This window comes from Panthera leo, chromosome A2 (assembly GCF_018350215.1).
Source record: "Panthera leo isolate Ple1 chromosome A2, P.leo_Ple1_pat1.1, whole genome shotgun sequence".
In the NCBI taxonomy this organism is placed as follows: domain Eukaryota; kingdom Metazoa; phylum Chordata; class Mammalia; order Carnivora; family Felidae; genus Panthera; species Panthera leo.
Window position 1 is genome coordinate 50,409,426 of NC_056680.1, and position 24,351 is coordinate 50,433,776.

Sequence of the window (24,351 nt, forward strand, 5' to 3'; positions counted from 1 at the left end):
CCCTGCTTGCCTCTTCCCACTGCCCTCTCCCTTCCAGAAGCCTGGGGACATCAGAGGGCTGCTGAGGGTCCTCCACTGGCATTTCTGTTGTTGTCTGCCTGGCCTTGGACTTTTCTCTGGTTTCATACCATTCCCTGTGCCATCAAAACTTATGCCTTTGTCCCCCTTCCCTTGAGGTCCAGCATGGTGGCTGCTTTGTTGATACAGCAGTTCGACCTGAGCCTGACCAAAGCTCAGAGGGAGTGTGTGTTGTAGGAAGCTTCGATGGCCTTCAAAGAAGAGAAGGTACAGACTTTCTGGACATTCTGGTAACTCTAGGTATTTGGGATACAGGCCTTTCTTTGTGTGTGTGTGTGTGCCTGATATTATTTTTTAAAAATAACAGTACCCTACTCAGTGGAAATGAGGGGATCATGGTTTCTGCCCATCCTCTGAGAGAGCCACTTGGGGGACAGAGAATGGTGGAGAGTGAGGGGGCAGTGGGCTGGCCGCTGAGTACAGGCACGGCTCGGGAGGGTGGAGGAAAATGGCGAGATCCACTGGATGCTGAGAACCAGGGCAGGTGATGAATGCCCTGGAGGCTGGCAGGTGGGTCAGGATGGTGAGCTAAAGGCACCAAACACTGTCTCTGTGCACGCTGAAGGATGGGCAATTTGCTTATTTGTTAAGGGGATCACTATTTAAGGGGAAGGTAGATACAACCCATTCTTACAAAAGACCAGGTATACCACACCGGGGAGAGCAAATGGCTGGCATACAACCCAGTACTCCCCTTCCTGTGCCCATTGCAGACATTACTAATCAATCACGGCATTCTTCAGAGAAGGTCCTGACTCCCACTCACATGTCCTGTACGACTATGTACTGATGTGGGATGAGTCCATCCACGCCATTGTGACGACCCTCCCACCAGTCCTCCGAGGCACGGTGGTACAGGAGCAGAGAGGCCCCCTTCTTGAAGGACAGCTCACGCGGGGACCGCCCCACATAGTCAAACTTCGCGATGGCCTCGATCTGCTCCACTTCTAGAAAGAAAGCAAGGGAAAGAGCATCTATGAGGTGAGCAGGAGAACACTGAGAGCCTTGCTCAGATGGTCCTGGCTCCCGTGGGGTAGCAGAGACAGCAAGCCTGGTGGAAACAATGTGGGCTGGGGCTCAGGACACTGGGCTCTAGCTCAGATCCATGCCCCAGGCTGTGGTCTCAGGCAGGCCATCTAACTTCTGACACACCATCTCCTCATTTTCCACTGCCTCTCTTGTTCTCCACTTTTTAACACTAATTAAAATAATATTATAAGAAATTTCTCTTGCTTCTACCTCTCAATACAGGTTTGATTTCCATTTGTCTGTGAACCCTTTCTGTCTCTGTCCACTTATAATACTTTTTGTGGTTGCAACCTTTTGGGTGTATGTGGACTCCCATCCTTGCAAAGATGCTGTATACAATTTTAAGGGTTCCCAGAACTCTTCAAAGCTCATTGTTATGGACTGAACTGTGTCCCTCCCTCCCCTGCCAAATCCGTAGGCTGAAGCCCTAACCCCCAATGTGATGGATTTTGGAGTCAGGTGTTTAGGGAGGAATTGAGGTTAAGTTGAGTAATTAGGGTGGAGTCCTCATCTGGCAGGACTGGCGTCCCTCTAAGAAGAGGACAAGATACTAGAGTTCTCTCATTCTCTCTGTACACAGAGGAAAGGCCATAGTGAGGACACAGTGAGAAGGTAGCTGTCCACAAGCCAGGAGGAAAGGCTTCACCAGAAACCAACCCTGATGGCTCCCTGATTTTGGGTTTCTAGCCTCCAGAGCTGTGGGGAAATAAATCTCTGTTGTTTAAGCCACCCAGTTCTGTTCTAGCAGCCTGAGCTGAGTAGCACATTCATCCACGGACTAAATTTTGGGGGAGAGAGAATTCTTACTGGGGCCACAGCTCAAGTTTATCTCGTCGCACACACACATTTACCAATCAAACCTTTATTCTTCACTGATTATTGACAAGCCATTGCTGACAGGGTTAAGCAATGAGGATATGGCTCCTGCCCCTGAGGCATTCCTAGTGCCCAGCTCCATCAGCTCTTCTCTGTGTGACCTTGGGCAGGTTACATAACCTCCGTACGCTTCGGTTGCCTTTAGGAGGATTAAAATATAACGCATGAAAGTAGACCTACAGATGGCCAACAGATACACGGAAAGGTGCTCAACATCACTAATCATCGGGGAAATGCAAATCAAAACCAGACTGAGATATTACCTGACATCTGTCAGAATAGCTATTATAAAAACACAACACAACAAAACAAAACCAAGGGGCACCTGGGTAGCTCAGTCGGTTGAGCATCAGACCCTTGATTTCAGCTCAGGTCATGATCTCACAGTCATGAGATTGAGCCCCATGTCGGGCTCTGCACTGAGCATGGAGCCTGCTTGGGATTCTCTCTCTCCTCTCTCTGTCCCTCTCCTGCTTGCGTGCATCTCTCTCTCTCTCTCAAAAACAAAACAAAACAAAACAAAAAAAGGAAAAGGAAAAGAAAGAACAAGTGTTGGCAAGGATGTAGAGAAAAGGGAGCCCTGGTACCCTGTTAGTGGAATGTAAACTGGTGCAACCACTGTGGAAAAAACAGCATGGAGCTTCCTCAAAAAATTAAAACTAGAAATACTGTATAATCCAGTAATTCCACTTCTGGGTGTTTATACACAGGAAACAATGTACTCACTTGAAAAGATAGATGGATAGATGGATTAAGAAAATATGGTATACAGATACAGTGGAATATTATTCAGTCATAAAAAGAAGGTAAATCTGCTATTTGGAACAAATGGATTGACCTTCAGGGCATTATGCGAAGTGAAATAAATCAGGCAAAGAAAGACAAATACCATATGATCTCGCTTATGTGTAGAATCTAACAGCAAAAACAAACCAAACTCACAGATACAGAGAACAGACTGGTGGCTGCCAGAGGCAGGGGGTAAGGAGTTGGCAAAACGGGTAAAGGTGATCAGAGGGCACAAGCTTTCAGTTATAAAATAAGTTAAGTCCTGGGGATGTAATGTCGAGCATGATGACTACAGGTAATAATACTGTATGGCACTGAAAGTTGCTCGGAGAGTAGTAAATCTTAAAAGTTCTCATCACAAGAAAAGAAAATTTGTAACTACGTATGGTGACTACATACATACATCCGAGTAGGGATGGATGTTAACTAGACTCACTGTGGTTATCACTTTGCAATACATGTATCAAATCGTTATGTTGTGCACCTGAAACTAACCTAATGTTATATGTCAATTGTATCTCAATTAAAAAAGAAAGAAGTATACTAGACTTCAATAGATTTTTAAAAACCATAAGGTATGAAAGTGCTCTGCTTAGTACAGACATACATTAGGTATTCAGTTGCTCTCATGATTATGATTATAATTTTTATAATTATAAAATTTTACCCTATGGGGTAGGTCCAGATAAGAAATCTAAGCTGTGGGGAGTTTATGTGGTTTTCCTAATAGCCAATGAGGTTTGGGAAGAGACCTTTGGAAGAGAAAGGGAGCTATGCCTATGATTTACTTAATCTGTGTTACAGCTGTACCCTAAGAGATGCCCATACTTGGTAGGAAACTGGCTGTGTATCAGTATTAATGTATTTATTCTTTAAAGCAAGCACATAGATGTTTAACACTGTAAAAGTAAGACCTATTTATTTATGTATGTATTTACATATATAAACATAATAAGTGCATTACATTCTAATAGGACAAAAAAGTAATGAAGTGACCCCCCCCACCCCCGCTCTCTCCAGCCTGCAGATACATGCTGACTCTCTATTGCTGAATTCCTTACAGATTTCCCCCTCTCTGTCCTTCCAGCCACCCACTTGCTCATTAAGGACTCAAGTCCAGAACACCTGGCTTTGCTGCTTTGTAGCTGCGTGCCCTTGAAGAACTTGTTTCTCCTTTCCAAGCCTCAGTTCCCTCATCTGTAAAATGGGAATGATAATAATAGTACACAGCTTATAGGGCTGTTATGAGGATTAAATGAGTTACTATATATAAAGTGCTTGCAACAGTGCTTGGCACATAGTTAGCTCTATATGAGAGTTGTTACCAGAGCTAATGCACTTCTAAGGGCTAAGGGCAGCATGAAAAGTCAAAGAACAGAAGGAGGAACCTCCTTTGTTCCTCTCCCCCGTTAATCCCCACCACACATGCATGCATATCAGGGCTCCCCTCTATAAGTAGTTGGCTCAAGAAGATTGTGCCAGTGCTCCTGTGAGATGCAGTGGCCGTTGGATGCATCTGGTCCTCAGTGCCTGGGATAGCCTTCTACAGGGACTGGGCCTCAGGCAGTCAGGCCAGCTTTCTGCAGCTGGCTTCCTGACAAATGTCTTTAAATGCTATTCTGACACAGTTGATGCAAGATGACAGCACAGCTAAATGGGCCACATTAACTCGGATCTTGACTCAGAGTTAGCTTCTCAGTAAAATGGGAGATCTCTGTTCTCTCGGCTGCACCTTTGGATCTCACACCAGCCATGGGCTAGCACTGCCTGGTAACCTGTCTGCCTGCCTATCCACAGAGACAAAAAAGGCCAGAGGGTTTGCAAGATCAGGAGCTGAATGAACCCAGAGGACTGTGTGCTCTCCACCCCAGCGGCTTCCTTTGAGCCCAGTTCCCCACACTGATAAAGCAGAAGAGGTTTGCTCATACCAGGAGGAACGTGGAGGGGCTGCCTGGGTTTCTGGTTCCTGCCTTCCTCATCTCCAGAGCCTCCAGCAGTCACTGGGGGAGGTCTGGAGGTGGGAGTGGGGGGTGGGGGAAGGAGAAGGGAAAATATAAGGAGAAGAAAAGAAAAGAGGAGGAGCAGAGCTGAGCCATAAGCTGAGAGAAGGCACGTGTGTTTGCAGATGCCATTATGTAAGTGTGTGTGGTAGAAAAAGTTATAATAGCCACCATTTATTAGGAAGTCTCTTATTTGGGTTTATCAGACCTGAAATAGAATATGTGACTCTCCCCCCTGTCACGCTCCCACACACCCCTCCCCAAACTTACTTAATTCCCTCGTCTTCTCCATCTCAGGAAATAGAACGGGCTGCCAGCTTGCTTGGGACAAAGCCTTGCTCTTAAGCATCACACACCCAATCCATAAGCAACTCCTTTGAAGTGTACCCTGAATCGGACCCGTCTCGCCATCTCCACTGCCCCTGCCCTGGTCCAGACCACTACTGTCCCTCTGCCTGGCCTCCCCACTTTCATTCATGTTTGGTAGAGCCGTTTGTCCCCACAGCAGCCAGAGGGATCTTTTAAATTCCTAATCAGATCATGAAACTCTCTCGTTCAAATCCCTCTAAAGGCTTCCCACTGTGCTTAGAGCCAAGCCCAAGTCTTCTCAGGGCTGCTGAGGCCCCTCCGTGCTCTGAGCCTGGAGCCCTCTGCAGCTTAATTTCCTACCACTGTCTCCTCACCCGGTCTGCACGGCCTCACCAGCCTTTTGTACTCTGATGTAAGCCAACACTGTATTCTGATGTTTTTCAAACACAAAGTTGAAAGAATTTTACAGTGAACATGCATATGCCTGCCACCTAAGTCCTACATTAACAGCTTACTGTATTAGCTTTATCACCTATGTATCCATCCTTTTATCTATCCATCCGTCCATCTATCCATCTGCCCATCTTATTTTTTTAATGAACTTTAAAGTTGCAGACATCACTACATTTTACCTCTAAACACCACAGCATAAGCATTCATAAAGGCTTCTTGATGCTTTTAAAATATGCCAAACCTTTTCTGCCACTAGGCCTTTGCACTGGTTATTATTGCCTCTCCTTGCAATACCTTCTCTCAGACATTTGCATTCTTTCACATTCCACAAATATTTATTGAGCATTGTGTGCCATTTCCTAATTTTATTCAGGTCTGTACTCAAATTTCATTGCCTTAGCAAGGCCCTTCCTGACCACCCTCAACTACCAAAGTACCAAATGTCAAACCGCTAACAGTTTCCCTTGCTTTCTTCTTTTTCATAGCACTTAGCACAATCTCAACTTGTGTGTGTGTGTGTGTGTGTGTGTGTGTGTGTGCGTGCACGTGCACACACGTACGTGCACATGTTATTTTCAAACCTGTTTGTTGTAGATCCTTCCTACGAGAATGCGAGCTCCATTAGGACAGGGATTTTTATTTTATAACCTGCAATTTTCCCACTTGTAGAACAGTTCCCTGGGATGAGTTGACACTTGATATTACTTTGCATGAACAAACTAAGCTTTTAGCATGTGTTAAGTGTTCTACTTACATTATCACATTTACTCCCCACAAGAATATTTGCAGTACTATCCTCATTTTACAGATGGGGAAACTGAGGCTGAGTTGAAATGATGTGTGACAGGTGGATCAGAAGACTTAACACTGCTAAGATGGCAATACTCCCCAACTGGTCTACACACTGAATCCCTATTAGAATCCCAGCTGATTTCTCTATAGAAATTGACAAGCTGACTCTAAAATTCATATGGAATTGCAAAGAACCCATAATAGCCACAAAAAAAATCTTGAAGAAGAAGAAGAAAATTAGAGGATTCACACTTCCCGATCTCAAAACGTACTACAAAGTAACAGTAATCAAGACAGTGTGATGCTGGCACAGGATAAACATATAGTTCAGTGGACTAGAACTAGAGGTCCAGGAGGAAAGCCCTACATCTATGGTCAACTGATTTTTGTATAAGGGAGCCAAGATCATTCAATGAGGGAAAGAATAATGTTTAAAACGAATGGTGGTGGGACGAATGGATAGCAACACACAAAGAAGGAGTGGAGTTGGACCACTACCTCACGCCATATACAAAAATTAACTCAAAATGGATTATCTAAACGTAAGACCTAAAACCTAAAACTCTTGAAAGAAAACATAGGGTACATCTTCATGATTTTGGATTTGCTGAGGATTCTCAGATGTAACACCAAAACATGAGCAACCAGAAGAAAAAAAAAAAAAAAACAGATGAATTAGACTTCATCAAAATCAGAAAACTTTTGTGCTTCAGAGGACACCATCAAGAAAGTGAAAAGGCCCATGTTTCAAACAGAACATGTTTGAAAATCATATAGCTAAGGAACTTATATCTAGAATATATAAAGAGCGCTTACAACTCAATAATAAAAAACCAAATAACCAAATTTTAAAATGGGCAGAGGACCTGAAGACACATTTCTCCAAGGAAGATATATAACTGACAAGCACATGAGGAGAGGCTTGGCCTCAGTAGTCATGAGAGAATTCAAATTAAAACCTCAATGAGATACCATTTCACACCCACTAGGATGGCGAGAATTGACAAGTCAGAGAATAATAAGTGTTGACAAAGATCACACACTGCTGGTGGTGATATAAAATGGAATAGTCATTTTGGAAAGCACTCTGGTAAGTTCCTTAAATGACTAAATGTAGAGCTATCCAGTTCCACTCCTAGGTGTATACCCAAGAAAAATAAAAACGTATGTTTGCACAAAAATTGTACACAAATGTTTATGACAGCATTATTCATAACAGCCAAAAAGTGGAAACAACCCAAATGTCCGTCAACTGACAAAAAGAGAAACAAAATGTGGTCTACCCATATAATGGGACATTACTCAGCCACAAAAAGGAATAAATTCCAGACACCTGTAACAATAGAATGACCCTGGAAAACACTGTGCTCAATGAAACACTATGGCCCAGACACAAGGGCCACATATGGCATGATTCCACCGATATGAAATGTCCAGAAGAGACAAATTCATAGAGACAGAAAGTAGATTAGTGGTTGCTTTTGGCGGGGAAGGTAAGAAATGATGGCTAGGGGGCTTGGGGTTTCTTTCTGTGGTGATAAAAACTGACTGTGGTCATTGTTGCATGTATCTGTGACTACATTTAGTGCCGCTGAATGGTATACTTTAAAGGGAAGAATTGTATGGTATGTGAATTATATCTCAATAAATGTTAAAATAAAAGAGGAAGGGAGAGTCCTCTTTAGGTTCTGGGTCTAAGCCACGTGGTACGGGCCAGCTGACCATCTCTGCACTAGGGCTTAGGAAAACTAGCCAAGTTAGCAATGAAGGAGCTGATGCTCTCTTTTTCTGTTGTTCTTTATTTCTTCCAGATGGGTGACCATGATTCAGGCAGAATCAGGCATTTGTGTGGTAACTGATGGTGACACCATTTTAATGCTGTCAAAACCTCACCTAATGCCCACAACGTGCATGAATCTCTAAACGTCATGCCAGATGAAAGAAGCCAGATCAAAAGACACTATTCTGCACAATTCCATTTATATGAAGTTCTGGACCAGGCAAAACTATCTTATGATGAAAAAATTTTTCAGGTCAGTGGTTGCTTCTTGGGCTTTGGGAATAAGGGACTGAGCAGGAAAATGCATGAAGGAACTTTCTAGGGTGTTGGAAATGTTCTGTATGCTGGTGGGGGTTTGAGTTACACAAGTTTTTGCATCTGTAAAAACTCAGGGAATGATACACTTAAGATTTATATATTTCAGTGTATGGAATTTTACTTGAAAAATAGAACCATAAACGATGCTGACCCCTGTTGTGTGCAGCATTGCATGCTAACATCTTTGGAGGGAGACTGTACTGATGGCTGTAATTCACTTTGAAATGTATTAAAATAAGACGGATTGATAGATACACAATAAAACAAATATAACAAAATGGTAACAATTGTAGAAACTAGGTGACAGGTATTATATAAAACTTCCTCCCACTTTTATGTATGCTTGGCCTTTTTAAAAATTATTATTATTAAAGGAAATATCATGAACTGCAAGCAAATCAAAATCTTACCCTGATTTCTAGTAGATGCCTAGAATAATCTGATGAAAACCATGCACCTCTTCTCAGAGGCACACATTCCAAAAGAAATGAAATTTTGCCCATAATAGATTTCCTAAAGCCCATTTATGGACACCCAATATATCCAAAGAGCTAACGGCTTAATGGCTTTCCAGATGTAGATGGAGGGCAAGGAGTGGAAGTCAACTGGGAGAATTTTAGGAAAGTATCAGTGAGAGAATAATGGTGCAGTTATAATTGAAAACTGACATATTGTAACTATATGATCATGTTTCTGTTACTGATTTTAGTAGTTTCTTTATCTGGCAGCCTAGTTCCTCATTTAGCATCCAATTAATAAAGATGCTATTGACAGGCTGCCTCAATGTTTTCATTTGGCTTAGTTCTCACAATCAGGGGTTTTATTTTGAGAGAGAGAGAGAGAGAGAGAGAGAGAGAATGCAACTGCGGGAGGGGCAGAGAGGGAGAGACAGAGAGAGAGAGGGAGAGAGAATCCCAAGCAGGCTCCATGCTGTCAGCACAGAGATGATGCGGGATTCAAACCCACATGAGATCATGACCTGAGCCAGAGTCAGACACTTAACCGACTGAGCCACTCAGGTGCCCCTGGACTCAGATTCTTGATCAGAATTAGAAAGGATTTATACTGAACACACAGTCTTAATGTTTCCTATCACCTAGTTGTCCCAGACACTGTGCTAAGCTTCTCTGCATATGTAACCTCATTGTAACCTAGGTCACAATTCTCTTGTTACCGTCATTCCCATCTTACATGTCAGGAAACTGAGGTCTGAGGTTACATGGCTCATCAAAGATCACAGGGCCATGAAGGCCTCTCTCTGACTTTCAAATCCAGACTTCCTTTCTCAGAGTCTAGCACCCCCTTAACTGTTCCTGCAACTCAGTACTTGGGTGACCGATTTGGTTGGGGCAGGCTTGCACGTAAACATTTAGGAAATGCACTTAATTTTCCTCCAAAGGATGCTCCTGATTCAGCAGCTGCCACCATGACCACACAGGAAATAGTGAGAACCTGCAGGGAGCATGAACCTGGCTCTCCTGAAGCTGGCTGTTGACCTTCCAGGATGATCTTCCTGCCCTTGTCATTCTCAGAAACCAGCAGCCTGACAAGGAACAACAGAAGGGACCTTCTGGGGAAGCAGACGAGAAGCTGTCTCACCCCACTCCAGGGATACTGTGTGCCTCTACTCTGGGAGGAGTGAGGCAGCATTTTCTGAGGGGGTGCTCTTGACGTGGGGTGGAGCCTGCTGGGAATGCCCTGTGGCTGCTGCCTGGCTGCCCAGCAAGACTGTTCTCCCTGTCCCTCCTCCTACCCAGTGCCCACAGCAGCCTTCCACCTCCCAGGCCGAGGGGCTGTGGGGAAATTCAGCATGCACAGGATGACTGGAAGTGACCTCAGCCCCCAAGAAGGTGGGCTGTGAGGGTCCTCACAAGGCACCTGACCCATCTCCTGTAGACACATCTTCCACCGGCAGCATTCCCAACAGATCCTAATTCTGAAAAATCATCTATCTCATTGGACGAGAGATGTTTTCCCCCAGTGGAGGAAGAGAGACTGAGAGCAAGATCTAGAGCAAGAGGGAGCTTCACACACACACACACACACACACACACACACACACACACACAGAAATAAAGCAACAGATGGACAGAACAAAAAGGGACAGGGAGAGCCGGAGGTAGTAGGACAGGAGACAGAAAAGAAGGAAAGAGGAAAGCAAATCCCTGCCAACATGCAGACAGTGGCAGCCTTCACATCTCCCCACAAAGGCTCTGCAGGACATTTTCCTCAGCTCAGGAAAACTCTGGCCTCTGAGGATTCTGGCAGAGATGAACACTACACCTAGATTTGATCTTCCACACCTGTGACTCAGGCCTGACCCGTGGGCTCCCTCCTGGGCCACAGTGATTGGTTTTTGGCTGGGTGTGTGACTCAAGGCAGTCCAATGAGACTCTACCCCAGGAGCTTTCTTGGAACCATGATGAAAAGGAAGCTCATTTCCACTGGGACTTTGGGCAAAAGGACAATGAAAGCCTGGAAATGCTAAAGACCACCATGCAGGAAGATCCTGCTTGAGAACGAAGCCAATACAGAGGGAAGCAGAACAGGAAGATGGAGACAAAATCCTAAGACCAACTAAGCTCCTGGATCCAGCCGTGCCTGAAGCTATACCTAACCTGGGATTTTTCTGGTGTATGATCTGAGGCCTTTAATGCTTAAGTCACTTTGAGTTGGAGTATTTGTCATTGGCAAGTGTGACAGTCCTACCAGAATGTGAAAACTTCCCTATGAGTCTTGCCTCTTTCACCAGCTCCCAGAAACCACCCCTAGTACGTACCAGCTCTCCTGGCAAAAATGGTGGCCAACAGGGCCTGGGACTGTTCCAAAGGGAAACACAGAAGCCCAGAAGAAAGTCGTTAAATAAGGATTAAAAAAAAAAAAAAAAAGGAAAACCATCACCAGGAGAAAGGAGGGCGATGCTTGGTCTACATAGCATTGTGTTATGACTTTTGTGAGGCCCAAGCACTTTTGCTTCTTGCGTGGGTCCCTTCCTCCATTAAAAAAAAAAGTTAAAAATTATATTTTACAATTGCGTTGGTATAAAGATGAATACAATCCACGATGGATCATATTTCTTTTTTCTCATTATTTTAAATGAAACCAAAACATTTTCAGGGGTCCTTAAAAGTACCATGGGCCCTGGGCACTGTCTATTCTATCTCATGGGTTCACTGGCACTGGGCCCCTATTATCCAGATTGCTTGTCTTACACAGTCCAGTTTCCCCAACTTTCTTCCCCTTATCCTTATCTTCTCCTTCTCCTTATCCATCAGGTGGAAGGGTCCGATGAATCCCTCAAGCCCAGGCCAGCCTTTCCCTCTCTCCCTCCAACACTTCCCTGGGCCATCACTGCTCAGCTTCATCTTTGAGGCTCCCCCACACTGGGGACACAGCTGTCATTGAGCGTAATTTCTGTGTGTCATGGGGAGCTGCTCCCTATGTGTCAGGTAACAAGACTGGGAGCTCCTCATGTGTCTTTCATTGAAGTACCTCAAGTCCTAGCACAGCTGGATACAGAACAGATCCCTGGTTGGGGAGGGACAGGAGACAAAGCATGCTTCCTACTTAGCAAACTCTCGTCACTTAGGATTTATATTCGGGCCAGGCAGGATACAGAAAGGGAGGAGACAGGCCAGTAGGAGTGTGGTGAATGGAGGTGCACATGTGTCCGATGTCTTTCAGAGCCCCCCTCTATTCTAGAGGACAAGGTGCTGACTGGCAAGGCTGGAGGGGGTGTGCGGGCCAGCCGAGCCATTGGGCAGGCACGAGTCAGCATGAGAGGCCCCAAGTGAGTTCCTTGGCCCCAGATTCCCGCTCACTCACCTTCATCACTTGTGTGAGGCTCCGTGCCATTGTCATGGTCAACTTCATCGATAGTCCCTGGCTCACTATGTGGACTGTCACTGCAAAGAAACACGGGAAGGGGACTTGTTGGGCTTTGCACCCTCACACTGTCCTCAGCATCCCATAATTGCCAGCCAAGCCCACCTCTGCACTTGACCCAGGTCAGGCCCAGGCCTGCACCGTCCTGTCTTGTCCATCTGCCCACCCATGGACACTCCTAACAGGAAACCACTCCCAGCCCCCTCAATGGAAAGCTATCCTGAATACCCTCTTCCAGCTTCTTCCAGCCCTGGAATTTGCTGGGCTATCAATTCCTAGGTGTTCTGTAAGACCCAGAAGGCACCATAAAACCCTGGCATTTATCCTTGGAAGGACCACGGGCCAGAACAGAAAGGAATTGTGGAGGTGCCGTGAGACATTCACCTAGCCTGGTTCTAGGTTTCACAGAGGAGGTGACACCCCAAGAGAGGTGGCGTGGGTCCACCTCACAAGGTGCTGGGTCCTCCGGGTGCCTCACGATGCTGTGTGCAAAATCCCAAACCAGTACAGCTAGTGGAAGCAGGCTGGCAGCCATGATGGGCGTGGGAGTGGGTAGCCTGAATCCAGGCCTATCAGACTTGGTCATTAATGCACTGGGACAATTTCGCCAGCCGCTACCCCCTCACTAGACTATAAGCTTCTTCAGGCCAGGGTTTATTCACCTAGTCAGTTTTTTTTTAACTGAGTCATTGATGGAGTCCTAATATATGCCAGGCACTGTGGGAGGTAGGAGAGACGTATTGATGGGTAAGACTCTGCCCTTGTGGGCCAGGAAAGAAAACTGCTACAAGCTGAGATGTGTTATGTAGGAACAAATGAGCAGAGACAAGAACGGCTGAGGGGACCTGCATAGGGTGGTCAGGGAAGGCTTCTTAGAGGAGGTGACATCTGCAGTGCCTTTTGAAAAAATACGAACTTCATTATGAAAATTCTCCATTGCCTCCTGGATAAGGTCCAGACTCTGCACAGTGGCTTGTTTAAGACCTTTCATAACCTGGCTCCTGCTGGCCTGTGGAGCCTCCACCCTCATCATTCACTTGGCACAAGCAACACTCTGGCCACATGGAACCACTTTCCACTTTACTGAAGGCTCCAAGCCCAGAACATTCCTTGCTCATGCCTCACCTGGCTGACTCCAGTTCATCCCACAGGTCTCAGTTAAGGTTCCTCCAGGAAGCCCTTCCTGACCTCGCTACATGGGCTCAAGGAGCCTCACTTCTGGAACTGCCGGTTTCCTCCTCCACCGGAGCTCCCTGCATCAGGGGTTAATCCTGCTCAGGTGGCATCCCTGCCCCCCTGCCCAGGGCCTGGCCCAGGACAGACACTCAACACCCATTTGTCCAACTGTTGAATGAATGAATGTTGTCCACTACAAGGAGACCCTCAGCCAAATCCCCCCTTCTGGCTTTGCAAATGTTTCCAATGTAATTAATAGTTTTTCTTTTTCATGAGACACAAATGGGACCGAGGCAAGTATGGTTATCGTAATTGTTCTTTGGTAGGTACAACCGATCTTTAGGACGCTTCCCAGAACACTAATTACACACATTGCAGCAAGAAAAGAGAACTAGGAATGGTTGCAAACGCTGTGTGAAAAGCTTCTCTTTGTCCAGAAAGTACGCTTGCTGGCTGTTTAATGTTTCTGTTAGAGAACAGGGACAGACCTGCTCCTGGAGCCTCACATAAAGGTTACTACAGAGCTGTGATTACAAGACAGCGGGGCCCGTATCTCTATGGGGAGCAGGGTGGGAAACAAAGGGGCTGCAATGTCTCCCTTCTTTGAAGTGAATCAAGAGTTCAGGAATGCTTTGATAATCCAAAGACAAAACCCCCTGTAGGCACCTAGCTGAAAGCAGTGTGGGTAATACCTAAATATACAGCTGTGTGTTGTGCAGGAATGGGTATAAAGAATGAACAGGAACCCTTTGACTGGTCTTTGTCAGTTGGTGTTCTGAATCTCCTGTCCTTTCCACATTAAAAAAAAATGCCCTATCTTTACCACATTTTAAGGTCTTAGTCTGGGGAAGGTGGCCAGCCCTGATTTTGATTAGGTTCTAAAATTTTTCTCCTAAGACCTCATGTAGCACCAGGTAAACAGAGGTACCCGACTATCAACTGCTGACCTGGCCTGGAGCTCTCAAAGAATGTGAACTCACTTTGTCTGGAAAAGAGAAGTTGTTTCTCAAGAGGTGGAAGTGGGGATTATTATCCAGCCCCCTGCTGCCTCGGATGGGCTTAAGACACACCTGGCCATTGACAGCTTAATATCTCCTAACTAATGTGATTAGCTCACCAGACCCAAGCCTCAGCAAGGGGATATACTTCTTGGATTTATGTTGGGACCCTTGGGAAAGAGAAGGTCTTTTTCCACTGGGGATGCTGAGAGAATGTTCTCTAAATCTGGAGTTACCATATGTCTTCCCAAAGCCACCAAGGATAGGATGCCTGAGAATGAAGCCAATGCAGAAGAAAGCAGAGCCAGGGGTTGGGGATTGCAGGACCAATTCCTGATAATAACAGTTGAACCCCTGAATCCAGCTATACCTGAAGTCATAATCCTAGACTTTTTAGTTAAGTAAAGAAAATCAATAAATTCCCACTTAGCTTAACCCAGTTTGAGTTGTAGTTCTGTCCCTTACAAACCAAGAGAGTCCTGGCTGATGCAACTATCTCTGGTATAAGGCTGCAGCAAAGCTCAAATGAGAAAATGCATATGGGAGTCAAGACTATAAAAGCAGTAAGAAAATCAAAGGGTTTCTTACTGTTCCTGCTCAACAGCAAAAACGACAGTGATGATGATAATAATAATATTAAGAGGAATGGAATCTTACCAATATTCTTCCCCTCCAGCCATGCATTTTTCATACACAGGTCCCTCTAGCTCCCGGGGGCTGGGGAAGATGGCTTCATGATGAATGATGATGGTTTTGATGACTTCATTGACGTGTGCCTGGCAGGACACAGGGTCCTGCCCATCAGGGATGTGCATGAGGGTGGGCCCGAAGCAGATGGCCAGGTTGTAGGGGTCCATCATGTTCTCGTCACTATACTGCGAGAGGCTACAAGAAAGGAGGTACTCACAAGTCACCTGAGAAAGGTGAATCTTCCCCCCCTGTGGGTTCTTTCTTTTGAGGGCTCTACTCAAGTCCAGGAGGGTTCCATGTTCTGTTTTAGGAAGAGCTGCACCTGTAGAAGCCTCAGGACACCCCCTCCCAAAGGAGGCCAGGGCTGAGGCAAAGAGGGCCCCCCCCTTGGCCGGGCAACTCACTGGTTGAGGAAAGCGAAGAGGTATCTCATGACCACGATGACCACGCGGGGAAGGGTGATGAGGATTTGCTGGATCTGGTGCACCCTCTCAGCTGGGTTCTCCAGTTCTGTAACATAAAGGGGCTTTTTGGGGTGTCTTTCATCCTCAGAGAGCCAAGTACAGCCCACATTTGCTCAGTCTACATGGTTCAAGGGGATTGATATGTGACCCTGACCTGGCCACTCAGAGCAAGAATGTGAGTCTATACGTTCCCTTTTATGAATGAAGCTAGTGTCAGCTGAGCTTCTGTCACCTGAAACCTGTGAGTCCTGACACAGGCACGGACCATGTTTCTTTAACCCCTTTATGAACACCAGCTTCATGCATCATAGGCACAGCACAGAGTAGGCCAGAAATGAGGGTGGACTAAATAACCAACTCTAGAGCTATATATTGGCCAAGGGGCCTGATAGATGCTTGTGATCTTATCTCTGACCCCCGTTTTCAGGTCAGTCCTAGGCAGAGACATTGGTATTTTTATCAGTCAGGCCAGGGGTGGAAGCAGCAAATTGGGGTTGGTAAAGAGAAGAGGTTTGTGGACTCTGCCTTGTGGAGAGGATGTGCAGAGGGAAAGCTGGTGCAGAGAGTGAGCCCCAGAGCTCTGATGTTTGTCTGCAGGGCTGGTGCACGAGCCTGTGCCAGATTCTTTCTCAGGAAACATGTTTTTCTCACAGCCCCTCTCTCCAACCTCCACATTCTGTCAGCGTGTTCCTTTTAAAACGCAACCTCTCTTGGGGTGCCTGGGTGGCTCAGTCAGTTAACCGTCTGGCTCTTGGTTTCGGCTCAGGTCATGATCTCACGGTTCGTGAGTTCAAGCCCCACATCGGGCTTTTCACTGACAGTGCAGCGCCTGCTTGGGATTCTCTCTCTCTCTCTCTCTCTCTCTCTCTCTCTCTCTCTCTTTCTTTCTCTTTCTCTCTTTCTCTCTCTCTCTCTCTCTCTCTCTCTCTCTCCCCGCCCCCCCCCCTGCTCATGCACTCTCTCTCAAAATAAATAAATAAACTTTACAAAAGATGCAACTTCTCTTGTTTCTCCTCTGTATCCCAGGCCCTTCACCGTAGGGCTTCAACCAACTTTGCCTGCCTCACTGCTTAGCTGCTGCCCCTTCCTCAAGTATCTGAAGATGATACAGAGCCATGTTTCTCAAATGACGTGGTAGTGCACGCTTCTGGACATTTACAAATCTATGAGGCATTCTTTGGGGTTGTCACAGTGACTGGAGGGCACTATTGGCATTTCGGATCCAGGGGCCAAGGCATCAAGTGTCCTGAGTGCATGGGACACACAACAAGGCACCGCACTACCCTAAATGCCAATACTGCCCCCACTGAGAAACTCTGTGCCAGGCTGCCTCATCCACCATCTTCCTCTCACAGAGGGCCTTCGTGCCCCTGGGCCTTTGTACTCACCGGTGGTCTCTCAACTCTGCCCAGCACACTGTAGCCTACCTTCGAAGTCTGGCAGTGAGAAGCCTTGCCCAAGCCTCCCGCAGAACTAAAAGTTCTTGGACCTTCAGTGATTCCATTGCCCTTTATAGAGGCTGCTCCATGGGCTCAGCTTCAGTCATCACTGCCCTAGTACCATCTCCACTTAATTACATTTTTTTCTTAAATACATTTATTCATAAAGGAAAGTTTACCTCCCTCTGTAAATGAGAAACCAGGAACACTTGCTATAATTAGGAGGTAACACAAATATAGATACAATGAAAGCAAAACAATGGTACTAAATTATAGGTTGGCAGTGTATTCTACAAATATTTCTGAGACTGAGGCCCCATTTCTCTGTTTAGGAGGGAGATAGATCTCTGAAATTTTTCTCCTTGAAGTAAACATCCTCCCAGGATTTGGGAGGGAAATCAGAAGGGATTTTTTTTTGTGGTGTGATTCGAGGTGTGATCCCAGGTATGTGATGTCATGAGCTTGCGCCAGAGGTCAACAACCTTGTCTGCTCAGGTGATCTGCTCAGGAAATAGATTAGTGGGGCTTCCGGAAACACTAGCTGAGCACATGACATGGGGCTCAGACAGGGTTGGGCCTCTGTGGCCTGGAATTTCTCCCTTTTCTTTTTCTTTTTTTCCTCTTTTTTTTGAGAGAGGGAGAGGGAGGGAGAGAGGGAGGGAGGGAGAGGGAGAGAGACAACGCATACCCATGCAAGCAGGGGAGGGGTAGAGGGAGAGAGGAGTGAGAGAATCTTAAGCAGGCTCCATGCCCAGTGCAGAGCCCAACTTGGCTCAATCTCATGACTGAGCCGAAATCAAGGATTGGATGCTCAACTGACTGAGCCACCCAGGCGCCCCCATGGCCTGGAATTTCTGAGGGTGATTTGGAGCTTGAAGTGGATCTGGAAAGATGAGCAGTAGGTAGTGTGGAGGGTAGAAGGGCAGAGGAAGGGTCTTTTATACCAGGCAGGTAAGAAGCTTGAAGCCTCCAACCCCCAGCGGCCCTTTCCTGGCTGCAAATCTCTCAGAGCATTGTGAGAAGCATCCCTAATAACACTGGGTGTGGGGCAATTTTCTGTAAATCAATTAAAGAGTTTATTCTAAAATACTAAGATTTCCATATTATAATATTAAAAAGTTTATTTTTAGAAACTCCCAAAATGTTGCCTTAGGTTTGGCCATCTTATAGTCAAGGTGCCTTTACTTCAGGCCTCTAGATTGGGCTCTTGCCTTCATCCACAGAAATACCTGTGAAAGAGAACTCTGATGGCTTGTAACATTGGAAGAAGCCCACAGTCAACTTATTTTCACCATTTTGCTTGTCTGTCATATTGCTGACATGACTCCCAAATCCTCTATGGCTCCCCATTACCCAATGAGAAAAGCTCCAGATCCTTGCAAGGTCTCTCCTCTCTTGCTCTATTTTACCCTTCCAGCCTCTTGCACCATGCACTGGCTGGGACACCCTCCTGCTGGTCCCATTGGTCTGTGTGCCCTCAAACTCTTCCCAGGATACTCTGGGTAGGCTCCTCCTAAAGCAAAACCAAGTCTTCCTCTGCCTCTTCTCTTCTAAGCGCCATTCATACCCAGGGTTGTACCATGCCATTTTCCATTATACATCATCCTGTTATCTCTACAGCTAGGTTTTAAGTTCTATGAGAACAAGGACCATACTGCTTCTTTCAGTATCCCTCCTTCCTACATAATGATGAGCCCATCATACAACTTCAATAAAGATATGCCATGGAATTGATCACTCCACCATTCCACCTGGGAAATACTTACTAATAGTAGATATCAAATCTTGAAACCTTTCCTTAGGAAAGAGTGGATTTTCCAGTCCTCGGAAATACAGTTTTAAAACACCAGCGACTGAATTGATATCTCGTTCATTTTGATCATCCACAAGGGGGTCTTCACCTGAGAAGAAACAGGAGATGATGATTCAGCTTGGTAAAGAGACAAGAAATGTGCAGATGGCAGGAGGGATGGCCTGGCCCAGCAGTTCTCCCTGTAACTGATTTTGAAAACGTTCAAATATATGGAAATACTGTAAAACTGAAATACTGAACACCATCACCCTTCACTCGCACTCATTAACTTACACTCATCTTTTGCCATGTTTGCTTTCTGTCTTTACTTGTATTTATTATTGCTCAATGATTTGAGAGTATTTTGTAGACATCATAGCACATCACTGCTAAATACTTGAACACATTTCTCCCAATAAGGATATTCTCCTACATAACCCCATAACATCATTACATCTAAGAAAAAATTAACAATAGTTCCAAAACACCATCTTCCATACATTCAAACATTCTCAATTGTCCCATGTCTTTCATAGCTTTTTTCAAAAGCTAAGATCTGATCAATAGTCCCATAATTCATTTGGTTGTTATGATTCCTTAGTCTTATGTTTATTTTATTTATTTATTCTTTTTTTAGAGAGGGGAGGGGCAGAGGGAGAAGGAGAGAGAGAATCTTAGGTAGGCTCCATTCCCAGCATGGACACAGGGCTTGATCTCACGACCACGAAATCATGACCTGAGCCAAGAGTCATGACACTTAATCAAGAGTCAGACACTTAACCAACTAAGCCACCCAGATGCCCCCAACTTAGTCTTTTGAACGTAAAAGACACCCCAACATTTTTTTATCATAGTTCGTTTTTTACAATATTGCCTCTTCTGAAGAGTCCAGGCCAGTTGCCTTATAGAATGCCTCCCACTTTGGATTTCTCTGATTGTCTCCTCAAGAATAGATTTAAGTTAAACATTTGTGGCAACAATAGCACATGGGTCATGTTGTAGACACTTTATTGTATCTGGAGGCACATAATGTCAGCCCGTCTTGCTACTGGTGTTGCTAAGTGTGATCAATGGATTAAGGGGACAACCTCCAGATCTCTGCACTGCAAAGGTTTATTTTCCCCTTTGTAATAGTAAGTATAGAATATAAACGATTTTTGAAAAAAACAAGTGATGTATGTGCACGTCATTGTGCTCAACATGTTTCACCCAATGCTTTTAACATCCACTGATGATTTTTGCCTAAATCAATTAGTATCCTAGGTTGCAAAATGGTGATTTTCTAATTCTGTCATTCCTTCTACATTTATTAGCTGGCATTCTGCCATAAAGAAAAGGTTTCCCCATGCCCCCCTCACTCTTCCTCTTCTTATTGTTATTATTTAGCACTTTAAGGGATTGTTTTTATCATTTCTAATTCAACGTGTCATAATCCATTATCATCACTAGTCTTTGGGATGCTCAGATTGTCTCCAATTTTTCCAGGGACAAAAGTTCTTTATATATGACCTCCACTGAGCACTTCCTTGCTTTCTGGCACAAAAGATGTCCATGGATCACCTCGTACTTTCCTTGACCCAGATCTGGAATCAAACATTGCTCCAAGGAGATCTGTTTGCTTTTTGTAGGGAATGGTATTTAGAAACCAGGATATAAGTTCCAGGTGTGCTCATTGGCACAGGAGTGCTATAAAGAGCTTCTAAACCTTTTCAGTGGATACAGCAAGAATACACATTAATTCTTTTGTGAGTTCACATAGTTATTTCCAATTCATATTTCAGATATAAGATTTTCTTTACCTTCATGTATTTTATATTTGGATTTCATTTTTCTTAGTGAAAATCTTGGTTCTGAATAACATTAATATTGTATCTGCCTTATTCTATAATATATGTAACAGTTTAGAAATTTTAATAGTAATATCACCACCATTAAATTTAAGATTTCTTCTCAGGGGCTTTGTTTTGGGGGGGGGGGTGGATTTAATTCTAAGAATGTATCCCATTAAAGATACATGGTCAGAAGACAGAAGGTAGATTAGTGTTTGCCTACAGTGGTGGACTAGGATTTAGGGGATAAGGGAGTGACTACAAATGGGTAGAAGGTTCCTTTTGGGGATGATGAAAAATTTCTGATATTGGATTATGGTGATGTTCACACATCTCTGTATATATACTAGAAACCACTGAATTGTGCACTTTAAAAATGGGTGAGCTTTATGGTATCTAACTCAATAAGGCTGTTAAAAATGTATGACCAGAGCATATGTTCAAAAGTTACTCTCTGTGTGATAATCAATTTGATACACAGCTTGTTTCTACTTATATTCTACTTACATTCAATTTTAGGGTGTTTTTTTTTGGAAATCCTTTTTTAAAAAATTTGCAGTTTTGAAAATATAAAGCATTTAAATTGTCCAAAAGTCAAAAACAGGTAAAAAGTTGCATGCAGACAAGCCCTACTCTTATCCTTCTCCCCTCCACACCTCACATTTGACCATTGTCGTTAGTTTCTGGTTTGCCCTGTTAAGCAAAAAGCATACATATGAATTTTTTATTTCCCTTCACTTTTTCCACAAATGTAAGTAGTATACAATACTGCTACATACACTTGTTTCTTTGCTTCACAATAAACACTAGAAATCCCTCCATATCAGTGCACAGAGATCTTCTTGGTTCTTCTTTTTTTTAAATGGCTGCAAAGTACTCTTTCGTGGATCAACCATAATTTGGTCAACCAATCTCCCGTGGACTGACAATCTTTCACTATTACAAATATTACTTCAACAAATAACCTTGTGCATGTGTTTTGGTATTTGTGCAGATGTCTCTGGCGAGGTCCTAGAAGTGGGGTTGTGGGTCTAAGTGTACATACAAACATAGTTTCATTAGATAGAGACAAATTTTCCCCCCACCTGGGGCTGCATCATTCTATACTCCCACGTGGCAACATAGGAGAACGCTTCTTTTCCACAGTCCTGCCCATGGAATGCTGTCAATCTTTCAAATTTTTGCCACCTGGACAGGGGTAAATGATATTTCAGGAGGGCAGCACTTTCCTGTTTAATCAAGGGCTGCTCGGCTAGATCCCCCGGAGTTTCCATGGGAGGAGATGAAAGGAAGCACAGAGCAATCTAACTCCTCTCTGAAGGTGCTGACAGATGTCTGCCCAACAGGCTTTTCCTCCTTCTCCCAGAACAGCCCACAGACTGTTCTAAGACTGGCAAGCAGTGAGGAGCAGAGCAGGAAACTCATACTTGGATCTTTTTACTCCACCTCCATAGGAAAAGAATGCATGTCACTGCCAGGGCCTCTGCTAGCCCCAACATGCTTTAGTGCAAATTAGAGAGGGCCCCCCACTTCCTTCCTGAACCAGGTCTTGTGGCTTACAGAGCACGAACCACAGTTCAGCTCCCACCTGCCCTCCTTGCCTGAGCACCCTTGTGTAGTGCCCAGTCTGAATGACTGTATATGGCGGCAGAGACACTGATGTTCCATAGGTCAACCTCTCCGATATCCCCACAGGAGGAGAGGAGAATTCCTCGTGGGGAAGGAAGAGAGAAAACATAACAAATCATTGTGTATACTGACAAAGCACTTCTCGAGTGAGAAGCGCACTTGCACATGTGATCTCTCTTAATCCTGACAACAGCACTGCATGGCAGTGAGGAAGGCATGGTTCCAACACCACTAATCTCCCGCAAGAGAGCTGAGAGCCCAACAAGCAAAACGATTTGCCCAGATTCACACAGTCAAAACAGACACTGGCAGCCCCCGGGTCTCGTAATGCCTGGGAGATGTTCTTCCTTTTACCGCTGGTTTTCAAACCTATCTGTCTGCTTGCAGGCCTATCTTCCTCTCTCCCTCCCTCCTTCCTTAAGAGAATGCTAGGGGCACCTGGGTGGCTCTGTCGGTTAAGCGTCCGACTTCATCTCAGGTCATGATCTCACGGTTCGAGGGTTCAAGCCTCGCATCAGACTCTGTACTGACAGCCTGGAGCCTGCTTCAGATTCTGTGTCTCCCTCTCTCTCTGTCCCTCCCCTGCTCACACTCTGTCTCTCAAGGATGAATAAACGTTAAAAAAAAAAAAAAAAAAAAGTAAAACCCTAACCTTTTCATTTTCTTTTCAAGAAAAAACTTTCTCTGAATGCCCAACATATAAAACAAAGCTGTCTTAGGGGTGCCTGGGTGGCTCAGTCGAAGCATCTGATTCTTCATTTTGGCTCAGGTCATGATCTCACGGTTTGTGGGACTGAGCCCCATGTCCGTCGGGCTGTGCACTCACGGTGCTGAACCTGCTTGGGATTCTCTCTCTCCCCCTCTCTCTGCCCCTCCTCCACTCATGCTCTCTCTCTCAAAAATATATACACTTAAAAAAATAAAAATAAATAAAACAAAGCTGTCTTAGTTGAATTGGGAGGAGAGGTCCACACCTCCCTCCTAAGCCCCCTCTGTTCCTGTAACAGCCCTTGAGGCCCCTTTGGAGAACCAGGAGTTCAAATTAGCTGTTTCCCTATTATTTACCACATATTACCTTTGTGGTCTCATGATTCAAAAGCACATGGATTTTTTTTTCCCCATATTGCATGTTAGCGACCCTTGTCATGCACAATACATGGACTTTATATATACACACATACGTGTACATATGTACACACACACACACACACACACACACAATTTGCTCTTCCTCTCCCTCCCAGAAGGCCATAAAAGGAAGCATCCAAATGTTCTCTCCTCCTGGCTTAGGCCTTTGGCTTTCTACAAGGTGAGTCAATTTTGGTTCCAGAAATGACTGGAATTCCAGAGTTCAGGATGAACAGGATGGTTCATGGGAATGATGGCCTCCTCTGGGAGGAGAATTACAGCTAAAATTCTGGGCAAGTCTAAAGGAAAGCTGTGTTCATGCTTGGATAGCTAATGTCCTGGGGATGGGAGAATTATTACCCAACAGACCTGCCTGCGGCACACTCTCAGCCGGGTCACCGGGGCATTGCCGGGGACTTTACGGCAGGGCTGTACCCAGGGCAGAGTGCACACAGCGTGTGCTTACAGCCTCTAAGGAAACGTGCTGCCAGACCAGGGGCATGGCAGGAAGCTTGCAGATGGTTTCTTGCACAAGGGCAGTTCTCGGTGGCCACAGGTCTTCCCAAGCCCGTTCTGAGGCTCAACATGACGACCCCTCCCAGCATCTATAGGTCACAATCCTCTCCCTGGGGCAGGAGAATAGATCTCTGAAGGGCCAGATGTCAAACATGTCAGACCCTCCATGCCATGACTTCAGTCTCTAATCCAAACCCTATCCTGATCTGCACAGGGTGAAAGGGCCATTGACTCCCCTTCCCACCAACCCTCCAAATAAGGAGAGACCACTGGCAACTCTCTCATAGTTACGTGCAAAGGGGACAGTGGGTTGGTTTGTGGGGGAAAAACAGAGTTTGCCCAGGAAAACTGGCCCGAGAGACAAGAGGCCAGTGTGGCTCT

General features: G+C 45.2%; 1 protein-coding gene across 4 annotated transcripts in view; it reads right to left on the bottom strand.

Annotated features, from left to right (window-relative positions):
• Positions 1-24,351, bottom strand: part of SRGAP3 (SLIT-ROBO Rho GTPase activating protein 3) — a 262,281-nt gene that overhangs the window by 11,228 nt on the left and 226,702 nt on the right. For all 4 annotated transcript variants that reach the window (XM_042910102.1, XM_042910078.1, XM_042910093.1 and 1 more), the window contains 5 exons: positions 18,843-18,977; positions 15,578-15,683; positions 15,141-15,368; positions 12,250-12,329; positions 845-1,025 (listed from right to left, as the gene is read on the bottom strand). In XM_042910102.1, coding sequence (XP_042766036.1) covers positions 845-1,025; positions 12,250-12,329; positions 15,141-15,368; positions 15,578-15,683; positions 18,843-18,977 — 730 coding nt within the window. The remainder of the gene's footprint in view (positions 1-844; positions 1,026-12,249; positions 12,330-15,140; positions 15,369-15,577; positions 15,684-18,842; positions 18,978-24,351) is intronic.